The sequence below is a fragment of the Oreochromis aureus genome, linkage group 2 (genome assembly GCF_013358895.1).
Source record: "Oreochromis aureus strain Israel breed Guangdong linkage group 2, ZZ_aureus, whole genome shotgun sequence".
NCBI lineage: Eukaryota > Metazoa > Chordata > Actinopteri > Cichliformes > Cichlidae > Oreochromis > Oreochromis aureus.
In genome coordinates, this window is record NC_052943.1 from 10483403 (window position 1) to 10495442 (window position 12040).

At 40.7% G+C, this 12040-nt stretch overlaps 1 protein-coding gene across 2 annotated transcripts in view; it reads right to left on the reverse strand.

Moving 5' to 3' along the window:
* The window catches only part of mapk9 (mitogen-activated protein kinase 9), an 18823-nt gene extending 6793 nt beyond the window's left edge, over positions 1-12030 (reverse strand). For both annotated transcript variants that reach the window (XM_031751051.2, XM_031751050.2), the window contains exons 1-6: positions 11816-12030; positions 4815-4961; positions 2761-2890; positions 2402-2460; positions 1923-2061; positions 1363-1528 (exon numbers count right to left, since the gene is read on the reverse strand). In XM_031751051.2, the coding sequence (XP_031606911.1) occupies positions 1363-1528; positions 1923-2061; positions 2402-2460; positions 2761-2890; positions 4815-4930 (610 nt within the window). In that variant the 5' untranslated portion in view covers positions 4931-4961; positions 11816-12030. The remainder of the gene's footprint in view (positions 1-1362; positions 1529-1922; positions 2062-2401; positions 2461-2760; positions 2891-4814; positions 4962-11815) is intronic.
* Positions 12031-12040: the final 10 nt, after the last annotated feature.

The following is a 12040-nucleotide window of genomic DNA, read 5'->3' on the forward strand; positions in this document are numbered from 1 at the left end:
TCTCCACAGCCTGGCTTATCAGTTTGCACAGCTGTTGCTCTCTCCCTCATTTTTCATGTGTGTAATTGTACGCACTTAGCAGGACAGGCTGTATTTCGTTTCTCTCTCTCACTCTCCAAGTCGACTGCTTGCTTGTCAGTGGTTGTCTGGGGCAAATACCCATTAACTCCTCTTTTTCCCTCAAATTCACCTTCCCTAAAAATTAAAAGTTCTCTCTCTGAAAATATCTCCAGAGAATCTACTCCAAGTCCACTCAGCCATTACATAAATGTAAACTCTGGGTGGGTTTCACTGATGATTGGTCTCACAGATTAGCTACATTCTTTGGAGAGCAGTTCCAGGACTACTTCCATTTTCCAAACCTACCCCAATATGATGAGTCATATTTCATGCTCCACCCTGTAATTAACCCAGGTCAGAAAATATTGAGATAACCTGTCTGTTTAGTAGATAAATAATATCACGGGTCAGGTTTCTATCTCTGACTGCAATGGCTCTACACAGAGCATGCATTTCTCAGAATATTAACTTAACTATTGCTTTGATTCCCCCCTCCAGATGTGTTTTATACAACTAAATAAACAATTCTTGCCTTTAACAAACAAAAATATCTCAATGTCTCCTGGCTCCAGACAGAGCAACCAACTGTTGTGTGAGACGAACAAGAAAGGATACAGTCCTTTCCAGGAAAGAGGACTTTGTGAGAAATCATTTCAGCCATTATGCAGCCAACTGACCACAGGTCCACTGCAGCAGAGTGGTGGTATAGTAAACATATTTGTTAACATCATGTTAATATACCAAGAGTCAAACTTACTATGATGAATCAAAATTAATTAATGTTACCGCTTTGCACTTGAGAACCATTGCTAATACACACTCACCTTTCACTTTATTAGGCACACCCGTTCAACTGCTCACTAATGCAGATAACCAATCAGCCAGTCACATGACAGAAACTCAATTTAGTCATTTTCCCAATTCTGAAGGTAAAAGGGAGACCAACCTGGTACTAGAGCAAAGTGCATCTAATAAAGTGGTCAGTGAGTGTTTTTTTTTTTTTTTGGAGCATTGGACCAGAAAGAAAAAAACAACAACACAATAATCAAAAACATCAATTAATCACAAAGGTTAAAAAAACCTTCAAGAACACGAAGAGCTCCAGGGAGCAGCTTGTATTCATAAATCCTGATGTGTTAAATGATTTTCATTCTGCAAACAGAGTATAGCACGGGCACGCTACATAAAGTCATGTCAGACAGATTATTATAAAATAATTATTCTGAAAGAGAACAGTGTTACATGTTGACCAAGTAGTGTTTAAAAGTTATACTTTTAAGACTGGTGTTGGTTTGTACTCACCATTTTCCTTGTACTTCATGCCGAGAATGACCTCCGGGGCACGGTAATATCTGGTCACCACGTACGGGGTCATCATAAAATTAGTGCAGGCTGTCCTAGCTAGGCCAAAGTCTAAGATCTTTAGTGTGCAATCTGACTTAACCACAATGTTACTGGGCTTCAGATCCTGAGTGGGGAAAAAAAAAAATCTATAAATTTGTAGGAAAACAGGCACATTTATCTAAAACTATTTGTTTAATATAGAACAAGCAGCTGGAAATTTAATATAACCATTTTAAAGTTAACTTTGAAAGAATTGTCTAAATACAAAATATAAATATAAATACAAAATGAACAATGTTATTTCAGAGATATACTCATTGGTTAATGCTAAAATACCAAAACAAGCAAAAGTTTAAATAAATGCCAATTTTTTTCATGTTTGAATAAATATTAAAGAGTTGTCAGGTTACAGGCACAACATAGGAAACGTGAAACTTTTAAGCGCTATTTAAGTATTAAGTTACTGTGTTTTCAGACTGACTCTTTTAGCCAGCAGCACATTTACTGCTTGCACTTACCCTGTGGATTATGCCAGCAGAGTGCAGGTGCCTGATGCCACAAAGGATCTGGTATAGCAGGTAGGACATCCTCTCGTGGTCTAGGTCCATATGGATCACCTGGCATAGGCTGGCATCCATTAGCTCCATCACCAGATACCTGAGAGGAGGAAATGATTAGAAGTGAAAACTGTTTTTGTGTGCTACTGTTCAACAGCGAGAGCTACAAGTGCAAAGAAAAGAAACAAAATAACAGGGATTAAAAAAAAAGAATCAGAAAGAAGACAAAGTAAGAAAGCAGATAGAGGAAATGTGACAAAGGCAAAGCATGAAAAATAGAAACCAGAGACCGAATGAAAGCAACGCAGAGGATTAGAGAACGTTGGAAAGTAAATAAGAGGATGTTTGTTAAATGAAAGAAAGACGCAAAATACTTCAGTTTAAATCTTTGCATCTGAGAGAAAACCAAAGCAGCCAAAAAACACTTGAGTGCCACTCACAGATCCTGAAATTCCTCCAGGGACTTCTGAGGCGTGAATACATTGATCAGACGGATGATCTGCAAGCAGAGAGACAAGCCGTTACTCTACTCTGTCGCTCTCCCACCTACTGCAGAGGCCCAACTAAAGGCACAGCAGGGCTTCTGTTACCTCAAAACAGAAATGTTATATTTAATGCAAGGAGATAACTTTAACTTAAATTTATATTAAATATGTTCTGGCTGCCTCTTAATATTAAAAATATTGTCCAACACACGAGAGATGGAAATTATAAAATTTAAAATTTTTCGGCCACACCTCGGTTTAACCTTTATCAAACGTTCAACACATTTTATTGCAGGTAGAAAAAGAAGATTTACATTTTTGTGGTTGACACATTTGAGCAGCACCAGCTCCCTGTAGGCACGCTTAGCATGGGTCTGGTTCTGAAAGGGCCGACACAGCTTTTTCACTGCCACTGGTATACCGAGGACCGTATCGAGAGCAGAGCTGCAACAGATTTAATTAAAGAGGAAAAAGACAGAGACAAATGTTATCAAAGAAGAAACTAAATGCATCCCAGAGAAAAGAGTTTATTCAAAAATTCCAAGTTACACATTCAGTTTCATTCACATTTTAAAAATAGTAAAAATAAAAATATGATTTTTTAACGACCCTACTTTAAACATGGGGCTGCACAGAGCAAAGTAATCAGCTCTTCAAAGATGACTTCAGTCTAAAACCCTGATAAGAGCCCTTAGGGGTAGTGATATTCATTTAACTACACTACGTGCTGATTTTTGTAAAGCCTTAACAGTAGTACACTGTAATAAATGTTAATACAGCTTAGCTCTTGTATCTAATGCCTACATTACGGCCTTGAGTTAGGGTTAGCTTGCAGAGACTTCAGAGAATATTCAAGGTGGTTAATCTTGCCAAAGAGCGATCTCAAGTTTAAGGGGCTCTGAAACATTATCAAGGCAATAAAAACCATATTATTGAGAAAAATGGAAAATATTTAGCTTCAAAAGGTCACCTAAACCACAGCAGTTTAACTCTCAGTAAAATGTATTTGTATAGCACTTTTCACAGACAGAAATCACAAAGTGCTTCATAATGAAACATAAGAAATAAAAGTATAACACAACAATGCAAATCAATAGAATACAACATAAAACAGGTGCGGGGTGCGTGTGAGGATGGATGACTCACGACTGCAGACCAAATCTACTCATGGGTCTGTACCCATAAAGCAACCTAAACCCAAACCAGATGGGGGCAGTGATTTACTGAAACATGTGCAAAAACACATGTAAATACAGTATATGAGGGAAAGGCAGACTTTATATAATTCCAACAAGCTTGAAAGTTAACATTTGATATGAACCTCTTGAAACGTCTACACAGCCTGAGCTCTCTGAGTCTGCTTTCTTCACGTAGTCTTCAGGAATAGTTCTCCAGGCTTTGTTAAGGAGATTCAAAGCTGTTCTTTGGATGTGATTTTCCATTGACTCAACTAAGGAAATTTGAATAAATTGTGTTTCTGCGTAACAAAGTGCCACATTAAAGCTGCCAATATGTCTGTTTTTTACACCTAACTCAAGGGATCAACACTGGATCATCCCATAAGTTAATTTTTTCTGTTTGACTGATTCAATGTAAGTGGTTTAACAAACAAAAAAAATATAAATAAAACAAAACAAAAGAATCCCTTTGAAGACCTTCAGAAAGCCTGGACAAAAATTGCTCAAGACCACTTGGAAAACAACCAGAAAATCTGGCTCCTTGGAAACAAAACACAAAGAAATGATGGCTCAGGACTTTCGCACAGTACTCTGTAAGTCTGACATTCAGGGAAACATATCTCAAATTAAATTCAAGCTCCATTTGATATAATGATGTAGCCATTAATGAATTAAGTCAAGGGTGCCAATATTTCTAATCAATAGCTTCAACAAATGTGAGATTTTCAGCTTGGAACAATGATATTGACATTACAGTACTTTTTCCAGCAACATTTACACTCATGATGGAAGCAAAAACACAGATGACACTACTGATCACATTAACTGTGTCTCTATTTAAGAGTCGCTGCAAGCTGTGACACTTGATAATGAGCCAGCTTATCTAACACCTGACCCAAAGGCACTCAACCGATTTTGCAACAATCACTAACACATGAATTATACTTCAGCGTCAGATCTACACCGTAACCGAAACCCCATTTTAATCCTACGACACAATATTCTACCTGACCTGCACCTCCCGAAAAATGTAACTACGTGTCACCTTGAGTGGTATGGAAGTTTACGGTGTAGGGAAAAAAAGGGTTTTCAGTTACTACGCAAGTTAGAATGTAGATTTCCCAAAGCAGTCTAAAGTTTTAACCTGTGCCCATTTAATCAATCAAACTAAAAAAAAACTGCAGTCTTACCAAACAATGCCTTGGGCCCCAGAGCCAATGGGCCGCAACTGCTGGTAGCGCTTGAGTACAGTGAAGGTGGAGTCCACCACCTGAACACTGTAGAACTGCCCCTCCGCCTCACTCATCCTGCTGAACAGTCAGGACCACCAGCGCTGTCTGCAGGACAAAGGAAAACAAAACAGATGAATATCACCACGTTCGAATCCCATGCATGCTCTCCTCTGCTCTCCGTTTCACAGTGTGTGAAAAGGGCTGGAGAGGGGCACACAGCACAGCTTAACAGATGAGAGACAGGCTTAGCTGAATGTAGCACTTTATTGAGGTAAAAACCTTGAACAACCCTTCCCAAAAGAGTTACTTTTTTCTAAAACTAAAGACGAGGATCGTCTGTTAGGGCCAATAAAATATCTAATCCAAGATAAACTTTGACTTGACTTGCATGGAACTTTAAATGCTTTCATTGATTAATTGATAACCTCATGCTTCTCCAATATTTTTTATGATAACAGCAGCATAAGGCTGGAGCTACAGGCTGAGCCTTTAATGTTTGGTGTGCTTGTCAAAACAGAGGAGCGAGAAGGCTAACAGCTTACAGTTCCCTCAGTAAACACGAACATACCACGCACACGCACACACACAGCATTTAGCTTGAGCCTCTTCATTGTTTCTTGAACTGCATCCAGCTTCACTACAAGTGTGCGTTCAGCTATGAGCACTGGATGAGCACATACATGCTAATAAATTACACGATGTGCTTGAGTGTTTATAACAAAATATGAAAGTGTTAGCACCGTTTCCACAGACAGGAAGTGGAGGGGTATTATTCTTGGCAATAGTTTATGTGTGTATGTGCATACATCTGTGGGCGAGAACACATAATCGTGTAGCTACGCAACAGCAAGCAGTCACGGCTGTTTGTCATTCCTTCAGAAAACAGTCACCAGTTTGAAAGGAGACCCATTTTTTTTCCCCCTTTGACGGGGAACAGCGAGACAAGCAATCACTGGATTTCGTGGTCACAGACACAAACGTGCTGACGAGAAAAATAAGACGTTTATGATCGAATGGACCAGAAAAAAAAACTGTAAAGCTAAAAAAGCAAAGAGGTACATAAGGAATCTGAAACAGAACTGCTGTCGGGTAACAAAGTGTGTGCGTTTAGCTTAAATGTTCAACTGGAGACAGAAACATTTATTAAAAAAATAATCAAAAGAAAATCTAATGATAGTAGTTCATTCTCCAATAATCAAGAAATAGCATGCAAATTATTTCAATTATAAATTTACCTAAAGGTGATGCTTATTCTGAATTTTATATAAGGAATACATTTCAAAATTAAAGCTGCAAGCAGCGTTATGAGGGCCCTCGCACCCCTAGCGCATCGAGTCACGCCCAACACCTAAAACCAGCACGTCCGATCTGATGTCACATTGATGGAATTCATGCGTTTAACCACCAGGTAACATTTCGTCTTATTCAATCATGATTATAGTCGTCCCACTAGGTGGCGCTCTAACCTTTATTGAAAAATGGCATAACAAACATTTCCGAGTTCGAGTCTCATCACGCCTGCGACCTTTGGGAGAGATTGGACATTGTGTTTTTGAGTGACAGCAGATTACTGCTTTTTGGCGAGTGATTGAAACTCCACGTGCCGCCATGACCACCCCGTTTCCCTGAACGTAAAAAGCTTCGCAATTTAACATCACAAAGGTTTTTAGATTACACGCACTTGAGATTGCGGCAATATGATGAAATCCCTTGGAGGAGTTCATCAAAGAACGCTGCCTGAAAAGAGGGGAAAATCTCGCCAAAATGACATATTAATTTTAAAATGGCTGACTTCCTGTTGGATTTGGGATATTGCTCCAAGAGACTTTTTTGTACATCTTGGTAGCTCCTATAAGCTTACCTGGTTTCAGACTCATAGATTAAACACAGAGCAGGGGCTGATGATTTGAAATTTTGTAGGGGGCGCTGTGGAGCCATTTTGCGCTATTCAATGAAAATGGTAAAATAACAAGAAAGCGCTCATCACATTGGAGGTGTGCGCCTAATTTCACGACATTTTAAACTTTCCAAGCCCCTCAAAAGCCACTTCATTGTTCATGGTGAACCGCGTTGCCACCAGGGTGCGCCGTTCAGTTTAAAGTCACAATTTTCTCACTGAAGCATCATGAGGGACTGATGGTGATATTCACCGCTTTTGAGGTGGCCACGATGAACATGTGAAAATCAGTACAACAAAGTGAAAGACATGACATTTCCTGTTGCCACTAGGTGGCGCTCTGCGTATTCCTGACAATGGGCACATCAATCTGTTCAGGGCGGGTTTGACATCATGCCTTTAAAGTCTGGTTCTGATCAGACTAGATTTCATTGAGTTATACTAACTTGTTTCTTCATGGCGAGACATCAAAGTTCGCCATGCTGCTGGGGTCACACCCTTTCGCGAAAAGTCACAGTTTTCACTGTAACCCAAGACCAACTCCTTAAGGCTTTCCTGGAGAAATTTGAGGCTGCAGATGTCACCGATCACAATACTGTACTCCAAAGTGTAAAACATGACACTTCCTGTTCCCACTAGGTGGCGCTGTCCCTGATGTCAAATATGGCAGTTGAAATATGTTCAGGGCTGGAGCCTTATCATATGTGTGCTCTTTGGTGCAGGGTGGACAATGTATGACAGAATGAGAGGCAATAAGATTTTCATGGCGAGTCATCGAAATTCGCCGTGGCGCCACGTCCTCACCGTATCACGAAAACTCAAAAGCTCCGCAATTTAACATGGCCCAGGTGTGTAGTTGGCACTGTCCAACTATCTGCGAAAAGGGGGCACATACCACTGTGCTGCATCACACTCAGTAAGTGCCACATTGTTGAAATGAGCTAGACCATCCTTAAAAGATCACTGTCTGGAGATCAACCTAAGTTCCTTCAAAACCTATACATGCCTCAGCTGGGCCTTTTCCATGCAAGTAAAGCATAACAGCCACTGGTAATTGTTTCTTACTCTCAAACTAAAGGACACTTTTCAAACATGCCCTAAATAATCTCCAGTGTTTGTGTGTGTGTATTTTCATTGTTTGCTTCACAGTTTTAACTTCCATTTTTAGATAAAGGAAAAAAATGATGTGTAAATAATAATGCTGGTTGGTATGCACTGGTATACAGCTATATCAGCCAAACATTGTTATCGACAAATAAGGCGACATTTACTGATGGCAAAGGTCCACGTCTCTGCTTGCCATTGTATATGATTGTTTATTTCCTACTGTGGTTTGTTATGACTTATTCGCCCGTTTGTAGGCCGGGGTTTTTTGACCATGAACAAACACTGGGAAAAAGCCTTCACGTGTAGGAGGTACAGAACTGCAACCTTGCCATTAGTCAGATGAAAAATGAATCCTTCTCAGTTACTTTCTTCCTCTGCCTGTCTCCTCTCTTTCAAACGTACACCCTCTCTGACTACACCCAAGGGAAGAACTGCAAAGACCTTTACTTCCTTCATTCTTTTTGTTTTTCACAACTTCTTTGGCTTTGTCCTTTTCCTATTGTGCTACTAACATCCCCCCTCAATTGCATCGTTCCTACGGCCTCCTCACAGATATCTCCAATGATGGTCCTGACAGATATATATTTTCATGACTGCTGTGACTGACACGCAAGCTGAGCTTTTCTGTTTACATAATGATGTAAAATGTAGGTACAGGCAAAACAGCATGCTAATGCCAAGGCTGTACTCCACGTCTCAACAGCACAGATCTCAGGCCACAGGACACAAACACCTTCTGCTAAAAAATACAGAAAAGACCATTTTAGCCTCACTGACAACAGCAGCATTTTGAGATATTTATATTTTTTCATATAAGATCTGGTGTGCTGCTTTTGCAACACACACATCGAGTTAAAGGATGCTCTGAGGAGACCGTTATTCATAACCAAAACCACTGTAGCTTCATCAGTCACCTGGTGCCAGGTTAGTCACAACTACTGGGTAATTCTAAAGTTGATTCAGCACAAACACTGACAGGGAACAACTGTTTGATTAAAGCTACATACCGCTAAGAAAGCCAAACAGAAACATAGGCAGACACCTGCCACAGTTCTGGGCAGCAGGCTCTGAGGAATTTATTTAAAATCAAAAGGTAAATCGATCGTGTGGAAAAAAAGTTCCCCAGAGATTCCTCAGCAACTGTGGGTACACTAAAAGGAAGAGACATCCCAGAACAAACTGCTTGTGAATGATACCATTAATCATTACTAGCCAAGGTTAAGGGCAACACTGATGCAGCTGATCCTGTGAATGCAGATAAACTGCTAAAACACTTCATCAAACACCAGAGGGAAAACAAACAAAACACTACTTTAGGTTGAAAATTATTTTAAAAAGGATGATTAAACCATGTCAACCACAAAACTGCCTATTAATCTAAAAGCTTACAGGGAACACTGTCATCAACAGTGTCTCCATTTTTTTCCCCTCAGACTGAATTAAAGGTAGACGTAGCTACTATGACATCATCCTCTGGTTTGTGAAGTCCTGTTTTAACTCTTTTCCACATAAAGACGACATTTAACGACCTCACCCATGCCCTTAATGGTGAGTTTCGATACCTCAGTGTATATCAGTAAACCTGATGACCTCACTAATGATGCAAACCCAGTCATTTTGTTCTATAAGCAGGCCTGAAATATGACAGAATCCGCTCAGTTCAGAAAAGAGCTTCAAGGCTTACTCGTAGTAAGAGTGAAAGCCTCGAGTCGAGCGTTTTCACCGTGTCATATCTGGTTGGTGTTTTGAAAAGCGATGTGACAAGCGAGGGGTGAGTCTGACAGTGACACCGCAGGCTCAACAAGCACACCGTGTGTGATCCTCCTTTCTGAAAATTAGAATACCCAAAATTTACTAAATGGAGTTTATGTTGTATCGACGATATGAGCGACTGAGCTCATCATGTCATCAGGAAAGTGTTTACAGAGGTCAAGCCTGAGGTCTGTTTTCCCGTAAACTTCTGCAGAACCGGAAAACACTGGTATCGGGGCCCTTGTGGCCATTGTTCACACAATCACTTACACACAGTAATATATATTTACTCCCATAAATCAAGGCAGAATATAATCAACCAGTTGGGGAATATTACCTATTATACAAACCCTCCTGTGTACTATTGGTCAACAGCGGAAAACACCAGCCCACCAGCCCACATGGCCATTTAAAAAAAAAAGAAAAAGAAAAAGAAAAAGACAGCTTAAGGTACTTCTCAGTTGGTTTCACTTTTCAGGCCTGGAAGCCTTATTAATTAATTTATTTTTATTTTTTTACACTCTGTTTTCAATGCAGCAATAGTTTATCAGAATCAGAATAGTAAAGAATATCCAGTTTGGCTGGATGTTTTCTTAGTGCAAACAGTGTTACAGTTTTATGGCTGAGAAAATGTACTCAAATAACACATTTTCCCCCCCTGCACATTATTCAAGATGATTTTAATTGCAAATATGAACATGCACTGTATTTAGTGACTGGTACAGTGTATGCAGCAGTTTAGAGTTGTGTGCATTGCTCAAGAACACTTCAGTATATGATTGAGGAGCCTGAAATTGAACTGCCGACCAAAAAAAAAGGATTGATGCAGTGTACTACAATGCTTCTGGCACAGTTCAAATATCAAACCGATATATGCCTAAAAATGGCTGAAATTACTGAAAATATGAATAGTTCTAGAGTTAAAGGTTATAATGCTCGGATATGGAAACCTTTTACAATGAGCTTCCAGTTTATTGTTAAAGCCTAGTAGGACAGGGTGCTAACTCACTGGAATTCTAATTCTTTGTCACTGAGAAATTCAAATCAATTCATATTTATTTATTTATATAGCACCAAATCTCAACAACAGTCACCTCATGGTGCTATAAACTGTAAAGAATACAGTTATCTGGAATATGAATGAAAAGATGGGGGTTACGTACTCTTTTCTCTTACGTGATGATACTTATTACACTAATCCATATTTATGCAATGGTATGATGATCAAAGAGTTGATGAGAGAAGTGACCTTCACACAAGCATCACGGACCTCAACCAAAGCTCGTGGCAGTGAGTGTTCAGTTCAGTCTAATCCAGGCTTGGGGGTCTGACGTGGCCTAGACTTGGGAGTTAAGATGGGGAGTCAGTGAGCTGGCCATGAGATCAGATTAGCGTGGCCTGAAGCCTCAGCATCTCATCTTGATGTAGCAGAGTTACAAAACACAGCAGGGATGGGTACAACTACACGGGAGTCTACTGCTGCTGAACTAGACACACCAAATTAGTCTTTGAGAGCAGTCTCCCGGGGAAGAAGAAGGATGCAAATTAAAACACGGCAAAGTTGGACACACTCTGAACATCCATGTGATCCCACTAAAAAGTTCAGTGCGCACAAAGTGGCTGAATCACTGACGAGCTCGCCTTGCCAATGACATGCCAGAAAAACCTAGCTTGGGCTGTGAAGAAAAAAAATCCCCCTAGTTTTCATTGCATCTGCACCTGCGCTTGTGGTGACTGTGGTTAAGGTTTGTGAGCAGGCCTACACAAATGTCATTAATTTGGATTACATGTGTGTTTTCGAGGCTCTGTGTGTAAGCTATGCGAACTGACAGCTAGACGACGTGAATTTTTAGCATTTCATAGCGCCGCACGCCTGCTCTACAACACACACACACACACATACACACACACAGAGAGAGAGAGTGAGGTATGAAGTCACCCGGGTATGACACACCGTGGCCGCAGCACTGTTGGCACTCGGTGCTTTAACACAGTCAGAAACCATCGGTTTACACAGCTAAAGTTACACCAGCATACACGACAGCTGAGTTCCCCACACCTCAGTAAAGGTACGAAGTTAGCAGGGCCTACACTACCATTGTTTTTCAATTCGGTGGGCAGCAATGCGGTAGTCAGGCTGAACTGTAAGCTCCGGCGGACCAGCAAACGGGCAGCAGGCGGCAGCTGCTGCGGCGAGACCTACCTTCTCCCTTCGTCTCTCCCAGGGCACTCCCATGCATTGAAAATATAGATAAAACACTCCCCGGGCTCCTCAGACACAACCTGGACTTGGAAAAGTTGAAAAGGACGGTCGGCCCGGCTGTCACGACTGACAGACCTTCCTTTAGTTCCTAGCTAACTCCAGCGGCAGCACGGACGGACGGGTGCGGAGGAAGGGAACGCCACAACAAGCAGAGACCCAGCACGG